Source organism: Lissotriton helveticus, chromosome 7 (genome assembly GCF_964261635.1).
Source record: "Lissotriton helveticus chromosome 7, aLisHel1.1, whole genome shotgun sequence".
Taxonomy (NCBI): Eukaryota; Metazoa; Chordata; class Amphibia; order Caudata; family Salamandridae; genus Lissotriton; species Lissotriton helveticus.
This window is the reverse complement of record NC_136068.1, coordinates 46,964,158-46,982,080: the sequence shown is the minus strand read 5'-3', so window position 1 is coordinate 46,982,080 and position 17,923 is coordinate 46,964,158. Positions and strand designations below refer to the sequence as shown.

Sequence of the window (17,923 nt, the reverse complement as noted above, 5' to 3'; positions counted from 1 at the left end):
CAACACTGTCATCCTGGCACTGTTGTATCCCATGAGGTGCTTGTATGTTCAGTTATTTTTGGCTTTGTGGTAAGGAGTGGTAAGAGATGGTGAGATAAGATAAGAATCCGGCGTTATCAATGTCAATAGGCTTAATTTGATGATAAGCACGTTTGTTCATTTGAGACTTTTGTGTGTTGATCACAGAAGCACAAGGATATTTGTTAGACACATGATTGTTGAGAACTGTAGCACTATGGAATAAGTGCAAATATATGTATTTATAATTTATTCTATTCATGTGAGTGTTTTCACCATTTTGGTTTGAAGTATCAGTTATCTGATGATGTTTTGTGTTGTCTGGCAAATTTAAACTTTGTGTCTTTCATGTACAAAAGTAATTTTTATTGTTAAAACCCTTGTATGTTACATGTGTGCCGGTATGTCTTGATGTCAATGTTATGTACGTATTGTAGGTTTACAATTGTGAGTATACTCATAAAGAAGGCTGTAAATAATACTCCAACAAAAGTTGGTTGGAACGGGCATGGAATAAACATGTGCCCTTATAGAATCATTACAAAAATCAATGGTGTAGGCGGTATTAGTTTGTATACAAGCAATCTTGGATCCTGTCCCCTACTACCTCAACAGAATCGCTCCCTGTCTCGATATACACAATTTTAAATTAATGAAGTCCTTGCATATTACACTCCTAAAGCTCTTCACAGGATGTACACAGCAATTCCAAAGCAGTGTACTAGATGTCAAATGAATGCTCCTGGGGGCTGGCTTCATATGTTGTTTACATGCACAGCACTTTATGATTTCTGGGTTGGATGTTTCAAGAGCTAAGTAACATTTTTGGGACCTCACTTACACTGGTGGCAACATTAGTATTATTTGGGTATTCACATAATTTAATTACATCAAGTAAATATGCACAATATCCTATTTGTATTGCCATAGCTGTTGCCGGTCTCTGATATTACAGCATTGGAAATAAGATGATGTACCTGCTATGGAATATCATTTAAATATTCATATGCACATCTAAATCAGAATCTATAAAAAAAAATCTGCAATTTAGAGGGCGTTTGACTGTTCTGAGCACAATGCATTTTGTTAACGAGTTCGGCCAGGAATCTAAATTGTTTGTTTTTATAGATATTTTATATCCTCTTTGGGATTTAGGGCTATGTTGTTTTTACTATGCCATATTTATTTAAACAAAGACTACTTAATTGTTAGTAATTTCTTCTAGGTTCTCAGGCATTTGGAAGCTTATTATCCTTAACACATACTAGTTATACAAGTCTGGCTCGAGTTGGGAGTGATCTAATATATGCATGCATAATTTTCTAGCACACTGCGCATTTCGAATGAAGAATAATTTATATCAATGTGTTCCAATGTAAGATCTCTTTAGTTGTGGTCTAGCACTTTAGTGTTCAAGATATTGTTCTTATGGTTAACTAGCAGCCCGTCCCGACCTTGTCTGGGAGCAATCAGGCTTCAGGGCCCCCGCCCGCCCCGGCCCCCGCCCGCCCCAACATTGTCCGTGGGTCCCCCGGAGTAGCAGCCCGTCCCGACCTTGGCTTCAGGGCCCCCTGCCCACCCCGACATTGTCCGTGGGTCCCCCGGAGCCTTACCTCATCCGCCGCTCCTCGCCCCGCTCCTGAGTTCACCGGTCCGCCTCTCCTCGCCGCTCCTCAGCCTGTCTGCCGCTCCTCACCGCTCCTCCCCGCCTGTCCGCTGCTCCTCCCCGCGCTCATGTCTGCCGCTCCTCTTCGCGCTCCTGGACGTCGCTCCTCCCCGCGCTCCTGATGTCAGCACGCACGTCGCGGCCGGCGCTACTTCCATGGGACTACTTTTTTTTTCTCGTAAATTTTTTAAATAACGTATATTCTTTACATTTATATAGCCTATGTCCATCTGCACACCCTGACAATTTCAAGGATGTATCGGGTGTGTGGATTGGCGCTGTGGTTCCCGAGTTTACCCGCCTCAAAGGTTTAAAGTTCTTCCTTTGTAATAATAGTATAGATTTCCACGCCAGTATTCTTTGAAATCTTGCTTCCCCTTCCTCTGTTTTCTACCTCATTTAGTAAGAAATTTGTCTCTATTAGTTAAATAATCACTGCTAATGCCTGTTCCAGACTACAGGCCATAAGTTTGAATCCTACCAAGGCCAACACAACCTTCCATCCTTCCGAGGACAGTCAACTGAGAACCATCAAATCTGTGAAAAGAAGAACTCATTGATAACAGCACTTTAAAATGACAAAATGGTGGTATGGATAGCTAAATAAAAGTAAGTTGGCATTATTTTCTCTCCCACAATCTCCTGTAAGGGGTTGAGCAGATTCTCCAAGGGCCCTCACCTCAGTGCCATATATAATAATGCTTTGGGAATTTGTATTTGTATTTGTACTGGGTTTTATATCGCGCCAACTCACCGACAGGTCTCAAAGCGCTACTAACCAAGTGCAGCAACAAGAAGCAAAATGACTATAGAGAGATTCTAGAATACCAGATACTAGGAAGTAAATGCGTCTTTGAAGAGTAGAGTCTTCAAAGACTTCCTGAAGTGGAGGAGGTTGGGCTCTCTACGAAGCACCTCCGGTAGCTTATTCCAGATGATCGGAGCCTGAACTGAGAAAGATCTGCCTCCTTTAGTTGCCAGCTTGAAGCGTGGACAGGACAGCAGGAAGGAACCGGAGGATCGAAGGGCGCGCTTGGGTTTGTATAATTCAAGTCTCTCTTTTATATAGGCTGGCGCCTGTCCATGGATTGCTTTGTGACAGATGCACATGCTCTTAAACTCAACTCTTTGCACCACAGGCAACCAATGAAGCCTGTAGAGCAAGGGGGAGGCATGAGTCCGCCTTGGCACACCAAATATCAGGCGCGCTGCGTCATTCAGAGTAACCTGAAGACGGTTGGATAGATTTTTTGGGAGGCCAAGATATAGCGCATTGCCATAATCGATTCTCGACACTATTGTAGCTGAGACAATGGTTCGCAGCATATTCCATGAGAGTAAGGGAACGAGCTTCCGCAGTTTCCTGATTAGGTTGGTACAAGAACCAACTACCGTGGACACTTGGTTAGCCATCGAGAGTTCCTGATCAATCTTCATGCCGAGGCTCTTAACGCTAGGACACGGTCTTGGAGTGGGTCCGAGTTCTTGAGGCCAAAACAGATCGTTCCAGGGGGAGGTCAAGGTTGAAACTACGAGAACCTCTGTTTTGTCTGGGTTGATTTTCAATAAATTGGACGACATCCAGTTTACTGTAAATCGTAATATGTCTTGGGCCATGGACTGAGCCGATGATGTATTGTCGATACTCAGCAACAACTGAGTATCGTCGGCATAATTAAAAACTTTACAGTTCATATTTGCCAGGGACTCTATCAATGGCTGTAAGTACAAATTGAATAGGAGTGGAGAGAGCGCAGAGCCCTGCGGGACTCCGCAAGATAAAACACCCTCACCGGAGACCTGGTCTGCTACCTGGATTCTCTGCATCCTCCCAGATAAGAAGGCTGTTAGCCATTCGAGGGCTCGCTCTCCTATCCCGAACCGAGCCAGTCTGCCCAGGAGCAATGCATGGCTGACAGTATCAAACGCCGCTGAAAGATCTAGTAATATCAGGGCGCTTGGCTTTTTACTGTCAGCCATGCATCTGAGCTCATCCAGTACAGACAGCATTACCAATTCTGTACTATGGTGGGCACGAAAGCCAGCCTGCCGCTCCTGGAGAAGATGGTGAGATTCCAGGAGGGATGACAAAGATTTTAACACGTGCTGTTCCAACACTTTTGACAGAAATGGCAACTGAGAAATAGGTCTGTAGTTCTTCAGGCTGGATGGATCTGCCCCGGGCTTTTTTAACAGGGGTCTGACGCGTGCCTCTTTAAAGGAGGTAGGTAATGCTCCAGTAGCTAGTGAGGTGTTTAGAAGGTGTAAGATCTGATCCTCTAGGATCGGGATTGCTAGTCGGAGGATATCGGGTGGGCACGGGTCAGCAGGTGAGCCTGACTTGATGGATGTTACAAGTTGTCTCAGGATGGTAGGGTAAATTTCAGGGAAGCTGGTAAAAATAAGGTTTGGGGAATTTAAAGGGGGCAGTTGTTCAATGTGTGAGACTGGATTGTCCTTCTTAATATCGGACAAGATAATCGCAACTTTTTCGAGGAAATATCCTTGAAAGGTATCACAGTTGATCGAGATGTCGTTCTTTTCCTCCTTCACACTTAGCTCTTTCAGGATTTGAAAGGTTTCTCTCTGGATATTTGTGGCATTGTTTATGCGTGTCTCATAGTAGTCCTTTTTAGCTAAGACGATAAACTTTTTGTATGTTTGAAGCGACATTCTATATAGTTCCCTATCAGTGTCCTTTTTGGATTTCCTCCAGCATCTTTCGAGGCAACGGAGTTTTCTTTTGTATTCACGTAGACTTTGGGTGAACCAGGGGGCTCCTTTCTCTACACCCTTTACTCTTTGTACCTTTTCAGGGGCTAACTCATCGATTGATTTCCTGAGAGTAGTCGTAATCGCATCATACATTGAGTCGAGGTCAGAGACACCTTGAGAGACTATGGAAGTCTGTTTGTATTTGGGCAGAGTTTTGGCCAAGGTGTCAGAGTTTACTTTTTTCCATTGGCGTACTTTTTTGGTTTTTAAAGGGAGTTTAACCTGGAAATTAATTAGCGGAACGTCGTACAGTATTAGGTGGTGATCCGACCAAATACAGGGTGTAATACTTGCAATGGCCACCTTTGGCATGGAGGACCAAATAAGATCAAGGGTGTGGCCTTTTTTGTGGGTTGGAGCTTCCACAAGTTGTACTAAACCAAGAGAGGTCATAGTAGTCTGTAATTTCTGGGCTAGCGGATCTTGATCGCTTTTATCCCAGTGGATATTGAAATCACCAGTTACCAGGATGTTTTTATAGCGTGTGCATAGATCTGATAGTATAGGGAGAAAGAGGTCATTGAATTTTGAGGTACTTTGGGGTGGGCAATACACTGTTAAGATGGTAAAACAGGAGTTGTTCATGGTGGTTTTTATCCCTAAAATGTCGACGGTGCTAATGGTCTCCGATAAGATTTTAGTTACCGTAAACTGCTTTTTAAAGATCGTTGCTACACCCCCACCTCGGGCCCCCTCTGGTCGGTTATGCCAGATCATATCATATCCACTAGGAAGGGCGGCGATGATATCCGGGGAAGAGGCATCGCTCAGCCAGGTTTCAGTGAGTGTCAGGAAGTCAATGGTCTCGTCTTGTAAAAGAGTGTAGATTTCTAGGTGATGTTTCTGCAATGACCTGGTATTGAGGGTAGCTAGCTTAAGGGGGGGTGAAGGATTAGGATTCTTACCGCTGGGTATGTGCAAGATGTTAAGTTCCTCTAAGGTGGCATATATAGCAGGTGATAGTGTATAGCTGTCAGATTTCAGTACTAGGAGATCCCCAGAGGAGTAGCCGGTACGAGTACCAGAGTCCCTATGCCCTGTGCCCAGTCGTGCGCGGACGGGCGCAGACGGGCAGGACTCTGGCACGACTCCGGCGCGGATCCGGCGCGCCCGCTGATCGCGTCCGCTGCGCGGAGTCATCTCTGCCCGTTTTTATGGCTCCTGAAATCGCGTCACAAATTGCTGCCTGACCTAAGATGGCCGCCAAAACCGGTACTCTGCTCTCGGTGTCAATACTCGGCCGAGAGCAGGTCCGATTCGGAAAAGCAGGGGTTCAGATTACTGTTTAAGCGCAAGGGGGGTCAACAGGGGGGTCGCAAGCACCTATCACGGTCAGGTGCACAAAAAAACAATTTTCCACAGTTTCAAATCATTAAAAGCAAATTAAAATTTTAATAAGGCAAGAGACCTCCCGGCTTCCGCCTCAGGAGGGTGAGTGATGCGTGCAGGTTAGAAATTACCGGCACTCTCCCTTCGCGTCCCTTTTATGGCGCCTGAAATCGCGTCACAAATTGCTGCCTGACCTAAGATGGCCGCCAAAACCGGTACTCTGCTCTCGGCGTCAATACTCGGCCGAGAGCAGGTCCGATTCGGAAAAGCAGGGGTTCAGATTACTGTTTAAGCGCAAGGGGGGTCAACAGGGGGGTCGCAAGCACCTATCACGGTCAGGTGCACAAAAAACAATTTTCCACAGTTTCAAATCATTAAAAGCAAATTAAAATTTTAATAAGGCAAGAGACCTCCCGGCTTCCGCCTCAGGAGGGTGAGTGATGCGTGCAGGTTAGAAATTACCGGCACTCTCCCTTCGCGTCCCTTTTATGGCGCCTGAAATCGCGTCACAAATTGCTGCCTGACCTAAGATGGCTGCCAAAACCGGTACTCTGCTCTTGGCGTCAATACTCGGCCGAGAGCAGGTCCGATTCGGAAAAGCAGGGGTTCAGATTACTGTTTAAGCGCAAGGGGGGTCAACAGGGGGGTCGCAAGCACCTATCACGGTCAGGTGCACAAAAAAACAATTTTCCACAGTTTCAAATCATTAAAAGCAAATAAAAATTTTAATAAGGCAAGAGGCCTCCCGGCTTCCGCCTCAGGAGGGTGAGTGATGCGTGCAGGTTAGAAATGAGCGACTGTCACTACCAGCGTGCCCAAAATTCTTCAATGGGTGGCCCCATGCAGCCCAAAGACTAATGACGATCTCTATATCGATATGGGAGACTCGGGTGTACCATATCACATTCTGTAGGGGGGGGCAATCATTTTGCACTATGCCACTGGCTTTCCTCTCAGTGTAATTGTGTTGTGGGCTAATCTCCCATCACTGCTCAGTGGTCTGAGAAGATTAGTCCTTCCTGCTCAGTTGCAGCAGGGGGGCGAGCAACAGCTGTGACTGCATGTTAGACTCTGTGGTTTGCAGTATAACCCCCACACACAGAAAAGTGACAGGAAAGAGTGGTAACACCTCTGCTCCTACAGACGGGCATTATGAAGATCACACAGTGCTATAGTGTACACCTGGACAGTGAATTTCGACCGTGAAAATGTTTTCTTCGCCCCGATTGCTGCTGGAAATCAAAATGTCCGGGGAGCAAGTGGGACATAAATGTTCATACATTTAAACATACGCACAGCTGCCTGAGGGGTACTAATTCATTAGGCCCAGGGCAGAACCAGTTAATTATAATCTGGGTTAATTGAACTATGTGGCGGGGTCGATCATGCCTCAGAGTTGACTTCATTTGATGGCAAGAAAAGGCAAACTATGCAGCATAATGCATCGCATTTTGTGATAGTATTACTTCGTTATTACAATTGTTAACACTGTCTGCGCGTTCGGTTTTACTTCATTAATAAAAGTTTTACACCCTGATATAGCAATATTCAAGAGAAAGGTGACCAGTCAAACTTTGTGAGGGGCCTTCCATTACACTGCAACTTGTAACCACACTTTTAGTCACTGTTGATCAGTGTGAGCTACAAACAAAACATTCTTTTTGTTAAAATCTTCAGATTATGCAGCAGTTGGCGGATAATGTGGCAAATGTGGCAAAGAACACGAAAATAGCATGAGTGCAGTGACCGTGATTATAAGCACTTGCACAGGAAGACTCTCCTCAGACCCCCCAAAACGCGAAAAGAGGTGTGCAGAGTGAGGCCTAGCTACGAACCTTACCCGAGTTTTGGAAAAAGAACAGCGAAGCACGTCTTTTCCTAGAAGCAAAACTCATGTGCTCTACTCCCATTCTTGTAGTGTTGGGTCAGGTAAGAGCAATGAGTGGTTAGATGACTGGATCTACAAATCATTAACGTGTCCTACACATTTCTTCTTGCGCCATGAGTACTGCATACATTCAAACGGAGCTCCCGGTCTCTGCAGGAACCAACAACACGTCATTAATAATTACGGCGCAGAGGCACAGCACTGATGTCAGCACGCACGTCGCGGCCGGCACTACTTCCATGGGACAACTTTTTTTTCTCATACATTTTTTAAATAACGTATATATTTTTAATTTATATAGCCTATGTCCATCTGCACACCCTGACAATTTCAACGATGTATCGGGTGTGTGGATTGGCGCTGTGGTTCCCGAGTTTACCCGCCTCAAAGGTTCAAAGTTCTTCCTTTATAATAGTAGTATAGATATGTGATTTGAATTGAGACGCTTTTTATTGATGAATATTTAATAGAAGGATACTGCTCTATGGACAAGAAGGTGTACATTATGAATTTTTGATAACATTTCTTTACTGAAGTGTTTTTATGTGTATACCTTGCTCTGCTCAATAAAACTAAATTATCCCTCTGGGTCCCTCATTTAGCAACACTACATATGAAATGTATTTCATAAAAACACTCAGTTCACCAGTTGTCCTTATTCTGTTGATGACTCCAAATCCACCTAAAAGTCATCTCCAATCTCAAGTTCCATAGCCCTGTCTGGGCACGTTCCTCAAAATCAGTTGTGCCATCCTCTTTGCATTTTTACTCTAATAAGGCTCTATGCGTTCTTCGTGGCACTAGATTTTCTTCTCATTATTATTATTATTATTATTATTATTATTAGGTTCTTCTATAGCGCGTGGCCACTCGGGAGCATCCCAGCGCTTAAGACTGACCAGACAGAGATGAGTTAAAAATGCAGATCTGTATTATCTGGTTTTTGGAAACAGAAGAGTTTTTAGCTTTTTCCGGAAGACAAGAAGGTTAGGCTCTTGGCGAAGAGGTGGAGGGAGAGCATTCCACAATCCAGCCGCATTGTGCGAGAACAGACGACCTCCTGTGCGGGCTCTGCTGATCCTAGGAGCTATCAGCAGGTTTTGTTGGTTCGAGCGAAGATTCCTGGTGGATTTATATGGTCTGATCATGTCATCTAGGATGAGGGGGCCACTCCCATAGAGTGTTTTATGGACCGTGCAGAGAGTCTTAAAATGGATTCGCTCCTTTATGGGGAGCCAGTGCAAGGTGCAGAGTGCGGGCCTGGCTGATGTACGATGGCTAGTGCCCATGAGTAGCCGTGCTGCGGAATTCTGGACAACCTGAAGTTGCCGGATAACAGACACGGGGGCTCCAAGATAGAGCGCATTTCCATAATCCAGCCTAGATAAAATAAGAGACTGGACTATGGTTTTCTTTGCTGTTTCGGGTAGCTGAGGAAGAATTTTCCGAATTGTTTTCAGCAGTCCGAAACAGGTGGCCACTGTCTTCCTTGCCTGGGTCTTAAATGACAGCTCTGCATCCAACCAAAACCCGAGACTCTTTATCTCGGTCTTTGGAGTGGGTCCTGGGCCCATACAGGAGGGCCAATGTATCACGTTGTTAAATATGGCTCGTTTTCCTAGGAGCATCAGCTCTGTTTTTCCTCCATTCAATTTCAGGTGGGACAAGTCCATCCAGTTTGCTACTGCCTCCAGGCAACGGCAAAGCCTGGAAGGGGGGGATTCCACCTGATTGAGAGAGACAACTAGCTGGGTGTCGTCAGCATAGCTTACCAGTTGGATCCCGAAGGGAGCTACTACTTCTGCCAGGGGCGCCATATAAACATTAAACAGTGTGGGGCTAAGGGAGGAACCCTGTGGCACCCCACACTGTAATGGCATTGATGGAGAGCAACTATTTTCTGAAAAGACCTTAAAAGATCTACCGTCAAGAAAGGACTCCAGCCACATGAGTGCCCTGTCTTTGACGCCCAGCTTTCTGAGACGAGACAGGCGGACACGGTGATTCACCGTTTCGAAGGCGGCACTGAGGTCCAGGAGGATAATGGCCGCGCTGCCACCTGCGTCCAGAATCCTCCTGGAGTCCTCTACCACCCTCAGCAGTGCCGTCTCCGTTCCCTGTCCTCTCCGGAACCCGGTTTGGGTTGGATGGAGCAGATTATGGGTCTCCAGAAAGGATGCTAGTTGTTTATTTACCCATTTCTCGGCAAGTTTACTAATGGCAGGGAGCAGGGAAATGGGACGATAGTTGGAAAAGTCCTGGGGGTCGAGATGAGGCTTTTTTAACAGGGCCCTAACCATGGCCAGTTTCCAGTCTTGGGGTACCCTTCCTGATTCAAGCGAGGTATTAACTAGATGGATGATATGTGTACTGATATTAGGCAAGACCAGCTTTAGAATATTCATAGGGGCTGGGTCTAGCGGAGACCCGCTTTTTACAGAGTTGGAAAGCGAGGGTAAAGATTCAGTACTGAGGGGGGAAAAGAGAGAAAGGCAAGGCAAAATGATATCAGTATCATCTGGCAGAGGAAGGATAAGTTCTTCCAAAGATAGAGGAGGAAGGGACAGGAGGATCTTTTGAATTTTTTCAGCGAACAAATTTGCCAGGTTGTTGCAGTGAGCGTCAGCCTCCTCCGTACAGAGTGGTGGTGATGGCGGGTCGGGGGCTTTTAACAGAGAGTTAGCTATCTTAAACATCTCTCTTGGGGCATTCTCATGGTGCAAGCTCTTCTCTGGCAACCCCCACAGGGGCAGCCGCTTACTGTACTGGGTGGGAATGTAAGCATAGCCCTTTCCCAATCATGACCCAATCCCTGAACCTCTCATGGCTAGTTAAAAAGTATGGTTTGTCATCATGAATCACATGCAGTTTTGCTAAAAACAGAATGATCTACTTCATTTTTACTATTACTTTATGTATGTCATGGCCATAAGTTTCTGCAAATTTTTGTATTTGCACGTATAGTCTGCAAATATTTAATTGTCGGATCCACATATTTCGGGTCCTGTCATGCTGAAGGTTAATGTCTCAATCTTGGAAGTTGATCTTTTTGGTTATCATGGCCCTTAAAGGAGTGCCACGAGGCAGAGGAGCTCCATGGCCCTCTCCAAGACAAAGCTGCCCAATGCACCCTTGGGTTTAAGAGTCTATGAAATCCATTTCTCCAGCAAATGATGTAGTGTCATTGTGACCTGCCTCAGCACTCTCCAACCAATGTTCCAGTAGAAAAGCAAGGTCTCACAATGATCTGACTGTTTTAAGGTCTGATACCTCTGTTCACAGGTCTTATTTTATCCTCTCATTCTCCTGCAATACGTCACTGTCCATACAAAGTTTAACTCTCAGGAGGTTCACATCTGTTGAGACTGTGTCTATTGTATTTTCCAGGGCCAGTCTTGATCTCTCTATAGCTGCAAGGATTTGAGCCCCCAGCGAATACATTATACAGAATACATTGATGTTCTGGGTATCTCAAAGTTATTTCGCTGGCCTTGCGCCCTTTGGACACACTTTGTATTATTCTATTAAATTTGTTGTGGCATTTTGGACACCCTATCCTTCCAGATGTTCAAGGATCAATCAATATCCTTAAGCAATTGTCTCTATTCCTGTACAGCGGCGGCCTGTGTAGGTAAGAGGCGTGGGGCCGGGTGAGAGTACTCATTTTGGTATTCACAGAAGGCACTTACTCATTTTGGTATTCACAGAAGACACTTACTCATTTCGGTATTCACAGAAGTCATTTAGGGGTCCTAAAGTTAGGAGTCCTAACTTTAAGACTCCTAAATGCCTTCAGTGAATACCAAATGTCTTAAAGTTAGGATTTTTCTCAGTTCACGAGTAGTAAAGTTAGGACTCCTAAATGACTTATGTGAATACCGAAATGAGTAAGTGTCTTCTGTGAATACCAAAATGAGTAAGTGCCTTCTGTGAATATCAAAATGGTAGTAGGTTTAGGATTTTGTCTTAAATTAGTCCACCGTGTCTGATTTGCTGATAATGTAATATAATCTACAGTCTGCAGAATGCCTATCCTAAGCTGCTTTGTTTAATTGGCCTTGATGCACAATTTACTAGATCTCTGCTTCAAAAATGGATCATTCTTGCTAAGAGGGCAGAAAAAGTTATCTTGACATTTATTTACAACTTACTTGCAACTTTTTTTTTGTAAAATTTGTAAAATTACCTGCAACTTTTTTCTGTGCTTCAGTCAAGTTTGCATCTGCTTGCAGTATGGTTTCAGATTCCCCTTTCTTACTGGACAGAAATTCTTCTAGGACCAATTGAGCCTGTGTACAAAGCCAAACATGACAGTGTATGAGTACCAGCAGATCAATGTAGCTTGAATCCGATAAAAGTAATAAATAGCATTGAGGTTGTACAGAAAAATCATGTAAACACACCCAGTGCACCACCAATCATGGGTATTAAATCTTCCAAAGGGTTCATAAATACAAGATGTTGCAAAGTCCAAATTTCTCAAATGTACCAAAGATGTGGCTAGTGCAAATGAACCCATGAACATATATTTATATAAATGTTACCTTCATCTAGCATCTTACTTTCCGCATTGGGTTAAATACGTTATTGTACGCCGAACCAGTAAATTATCAAAAAAAATCAGATTTCATGGAAATTATATCCTTATTTTGCTCAAATGTACAAGCACTGATAAAGTAATTCATAGAAAAAGCATTGAATTGACTAAAACAAAACAAACGTGGCAAATTATTTTTCCTTAGCTATCCAAACATTGAAGAAGAAAAGGGAAAGTAAACTTCTATTCCCATTCATTAGAGCAAAATGACACAGTTCTGCTTTTCTAATAACAATATGGCCTGGGGGAGGTGGGCCATCACCACGAGTCAAGATGGTGGCTCCTTAAATCGCTTCGGTGCCCAGGGATCAACCTGCATGATTGTATCACTCTCAACCAGTAGCTGGACATACTTCAACACTGTGAATCCACCAGTGAATCCTCCCACCGGTAATGAAACTCCCTAAGTCATGCCAGCGGCAGGAAAGGCGGCTGCCACATCCATGCCCCTCTGCCACCCTTGAATACTCCCCAGAGCAGCCAATCGAAGCCTGTGCCACACTCTTTCAACAGTGCGGGAATGGGAAGAGAGGGTCAAGAATTTCTTCAAGAATTACATTGGACTGAATCTGCTTTCTTGGTGCACCTTCTTGCTTTCATCAAGTTTGGAATCTTTTTACAGCGCAGGAGAATTTGTGTTCAAGTCTTAACACTTCATTTGAGTAACCAAATGAGGTGTAACCTGACTAGTCTGTTGCTTTGTTCAGTTTTGGTTTTGTCTCTCCATCTGTTGACTCCCACCCACAGACCTGCTGATCATTTAGGTGTCTCTGCGGACGGTGGTTAGACACTAGGAAGGGGTGAGCAGTGCTCGCTGCCTCACCCGTCACTGCACCTCTGTCTTTCAGCCCCTGTGCCGCTTCTTCACTTCTGTTTGTTGCTGCTTTTGGGTGTCTGTGTCCACAATTGTTTCACTCTTTGTTCCCAATATAATGTGTCTCTTGTTCGTTGCCCACGTCTTGTTCCCCTGACTGTAGGCTAATCTGATGTATGCACTCAAGCAGTTTGTTGTAGCACAGCTTACTACAGTGTCTTGGTACTCAAGCGCAGTTGGCTTGATGCAGTTTACAGGGTGGGACAGCCTTCCTCGGTCTTCCCTGTGCTGTGTGTCCTCTGGACGAACTGTAGAGGCTTCCAGGACTTTCACCGAAGCAGAGTCAGTATATGATTGCCCCGCATGCTCCTGCATATTCCTGGTGGGTCTCCAGGCTCTTGTGGTGGATTCCCCTCACACACTGTTTCCTCACCAGCGTGATTTGTGGCACCAACTACTCCTGCGTGCAATCAAACTGTTTCCATCTGCACAGTGCTCTGCAGTCCTCAGGTGTGTCGTAGGGTGTTCCTGCAGCTGTCCTCGCCAGAAGGGATGCCATGCTGGCAGCGGTGTCCTCTAACCTGGGCCAGGACAGGAACCCTCAGAGTGAGAATTGGGAGTGAGAGGTGAACACCCACATGGGAAGAATGCTGCAGAGGTTGGGTCAGACCCACCTCATCGCCAATATAAAGTTGTGGGCCCTGTAGAGAGCCACCCGGCCTCTACCCTACAATATTGCACACATCTACCCTGAGGGACGGGCATGGCACAATGGTATAAATTAAGGCTTTGTATTCGCTCATAGTCACTCGGCAGTACCCAGTGCTTGGTGTCTGTGTCCAGTTATTTGATATACTGCTCGCCATACCTCAAGCGCCTGCACCTTCTGCCACAAGACTTCACACTGGCAACGAGGTCTGTCACTTCCACGTGTGCAGAGGACACTTGCATCCTCTGACGGTTCAACTGAGCACCGCATGTTGCCCAGAGAATAGTGTTACAGCTCGGCGAGGAACACTCTGCCATACAAACCGCCCGCCAATGAGAGGCTACGGCAACCGCCCACAGCTGTGAGAAGCTCGACCTCGGCCCAAGTGCACGCCTGCACTGTGTGCCACCCGCTGTCCTTGACTCTACAGAGCCCGTGTGGGTGGCACAGCCCATGACCTCAAGGAGGCTACCATGGCATCGCTGGAGTGTGCAGCAGTACCGACTAGTGGGTAAATCTAGTACTGCACCCGGAGTGTGGAATTTAATCTAATATCTACTTGTCCATGGGGCAGGTGGCTTCATAAATCTACTTGTACTGTAACAAAATCCACCTGCCTCTTTGGTGCCATGTAGTGCAGTGACACATTATGGTAGCAATCTCATTATATAAGAGCTCTGATATAGCCTCTCTTTGAAAACTTTCAACCCTCTTATGTTGCCACATTTCCGCAGATCTACATACTGGGGCTGAATGTAGGGGTAAGCAATAGTTCCAGGTTTAGAATGACCTTTTGAGTCAGTGGAAACCTACTAAATTTCATGTTTTAAGGGTTTTCAAAAGTTTTTCTCTAATCATTTCCCATACTGAGAAATGTTAGAAACTTTCCTCCTGACAATGGCAGACATAAACCTTCTTTCCAGAGATGGGGAAAAAAGTGATTGTAGGGAAAGTGAACGTGCAAACAATCAGATTTTTGCATGAGCGAATCTACACATGCAGATTTCCTCATGCTAAAATGCAGTTCGCAAATATTTTCTAGCAGTACTATTTCTTGTCCTACTTCTGTAAATTGTTGGGAATTCACAAAATCTATATAGATGCACTTAATGCAAGTACATATACCATGGGTGCACTTTTGAGACTTTCTTTAATAATTGGGCCCCTAATTTGGTCGGGCGTTGACCGTGACCTTTTGTGTTTATTAAAACTCTGGCTCTCTCTCTGTATCGGCTGGCTTCACTGTGAGTGACCGCCTTCTGCTCTTTAACAATGAGCATATCAGCACACAAAGTTGTTTTGTTCAGTGGCAGTAACTACTGTGGCAGTGTGTGCTTTTTGAGACCAAAATACAATTTTTTCTTTTGGAAATGTTTGTTAAAATGGTGAGGGCCTTGCAGCTTCCACACCAATAAGGTTTTACAAAAACCATGCAAAAACAAGTCGCATATCGACAAAACTAAAAAGCTGGCCACCAATTTCAGATCTACTGGCTTAGCCAATGCTTCCCATTATCTTATTGAAACTGGTTACACTGATTTTCCACTATGACTACTTTGGGCAATATTAGCATGCATCAACACGTTACTAAATAATGTTGCAAATAAATGGTACCCATCAAAGACAGTGAAAGATGAGGCCAGAATACAATTGCTGAGAGAGAGTGGGGCTGATTTTTCACTATAATCAACACATTTTCCAGCCCCTGTCACAGGATATTACTGTTTTCATGGGAATTGAGTCATCGTGTAATTTTCCAGAGCTGCTCCAGACACTTGACACATTATGAACAATACTTTGAATGGAGGCGCTTTGTGAAGCGGGGTATTCGCAATATCCCCAGGAGTGGCACAGAGGCTTCTGGGGCATGGAAAGGTGCTTTGATACTGAATTGGAACTTCATGCGCTCAGCTCCAGTTTACATTACTCAAACAACCAAAGGTGAAACAACGCTCATGCATGTTTAATCGAGTGATGTGCATTAACCCCTTCACTGCGGTGGCTATTCCGCCGCAGTGCTAAGGGGGCGGGGCGGCCGCACGGCGGCCACATGCTGGTGACGGAGCCGCTCCGTCACCAGCCGCGGTTGAGCTGTGCTGATGACGGAGCGGTTCCGTCATGGCCCCGCCCGCTCAATAGAACGCCCAGCGCAAGCGCGGAATCCGCGCCACGCAGGCGCGGCCGCAGGGCCATGACAGAACCGCTCTGTCATCAGCACAGCGCCACCGCAGCTGATGACGGAGCAGTTCCGTCCTCAGCATGCAACGGGTTAAATGAGATCCTATTAATATAGCTGCGTGCTTGGCGTACAGGTGAGATCCCGTTACTTGTCTCACGTTACAGAGTCTCCCTGCGATCGCGCGCGCACACCGGAACTTGGAGGCAAGACAATTAGCAAATGAAGCGCGCGCGCGCGCATCTGCCTGTGAAGATCTAGAAGATGCAACAGAAGTTTAAGGAGCTTTGTCCACCTGAAGCCAAGCCCCGAGCCTTAACTTCACCTTCCTCTCATGTAACCACCAACTCGCTGCTCAGCTCTTTAATAGAAGTCTTGGTGCTTCCAGGTCTAGCAGTCCTCATCAATGGGTTTAGTCATTACAGCTTAAGAAGACTACAGGAGACTTTACTGGGGACTCTCCAGAGGTACAGTAAACCGCAATTTGCGCAAAAAGCACATTGTGACATGTATTAAGGTGAAAAATGTCAGTAACATTAAATGTATAAAGTATAAGATTTTCAGGGATTAAAGCTGAATTTATGCTGATTTTGTTTAAATATTTGCTGTGTTCTCACCACTTTCCTTTAATTTGGTTTAAATGTTATCCTGTTAGTGGTTCTGCTAATTTATGTTCCATGTGGCACAATTATGCAGGTTCGAAGTAATCTTCTTCCAAGACAAAACAAAGTGCAAACATCCGAGCCAACACCAGATGGCTATCTATGCACAAGTATATGATCTACAGCTCATATGCCTCGAACAAGTATATTTCACCTTGCAGCGGTCCCCTTCCCAACCAGCTTTCAGCCACAGGTCCCTGGTGGCACAATTTAATTAATATGCCTGGGTCCTGCGCTGCTCCCAGGACTGGTGATCAGCCCTTGTTGTGCGGGTGCTCACAGGACTGGAGGATGGCCTCAGTTGTGCTCTCCATGGCGCCACCCGGTCCCGAAAACCTGCGCTACTCTATTTATCTAAGCCCCACCTCTGAACTTCAAAAACAAGAAGGCGTCAGGCTATGAGCTGTGCATACTTTGAAATAGGAATAATTGCAGGGACAGAAGGCTGCCTGATCCTAAAATGGTGACCCCCGGTAAACTTCGGGGACATTGCTCCCTCTTGTTGGGTCAAAGGAACATCACATAAGCTATGAAGGCAGTGCTTCGTAATCAGACTGCTCATAAACCTTCTGAGCTGCGAGTTTCTGTAATTACCTACACAGTAACCATTTCACCAGCAGACCGCATTTTGCCTGACCCTAAAATGACGATGATATGAAGACACTCCACTCATCCTACATTGCCTGCCCATGAAATGATTGAGCTCCTAATACAAAGTGATTATCCTCACCCTCCCCAACCGGTCCTGGGAAGCTTGATTCCGGTCCAGGCAAGACATGGCTTGGCAGTTCGGGCTGGACTGTTCCCATGAGGCACATGGTCAGACTGATTTGCATATAGGTGTGTCTGAACTGGGGTGGCGGAGTGAGCTAAAGAACGGTGATGGATTAAACCCAGATCAGTTGACTGAGGGTGAGTGTTTGTATTGTCAACGCTCCGTCCATCACCACCTTTGGTTTTTCTTTGTTCGGCTGAGTTGGCAGGGTATGCTTAGACGTGAGTCCCTTGCTCACTTTGCCACAGGAGTCAAGCAAGTTCGGCTGAAGACGGCTGTAATGCCAGTAACCGGTCCTGGGAAGCTTGATTCCGGTCCAGGGAAGACATGGCTTGGCAGTTCGGGCTGGACTGTTCCCGTGAGGCACTGGGTCAGACTGATTTGCATATGGCCATTACTGAACTGGGGTGGAGGAGTGAGCTAAAGAACGGTGATGGATTAAACCCAGATCAGTTGACTGGGGGTGAGTGTTTGTATTGTCAACGCTCCGTCCATCACCACCTTTGGTTTTTCT

The 17,923-nt window shown here is 45.6% G+C and overlaps 1 protein-coding gene across 2 annotated transcripts in view; it reads right to left on the bottom strand.

Moving 5' to 3' along the window:
• LOC144767991 (guanylate-binding protein 1-like) overlaps positions 1 to 17,923 on the bottom strand; it is a 164,196-nt gene that overhangs the window by 76,721 nt on the left and 69,552 nt on the right. For both annotated transcript variants that reach the window (XM_078651381.1, XM_078651380.1), the window contains exon 9: positions 11,863 to 11,965. In XM_078651381.1, the coding sequence (XP_078507507.1) occupies positions 11,863 to 11,965 (103 nt within the window). The remainder of the gene's footprint in view (positions 1 to 11,862; positions 11,966 to 17,923) is intronic.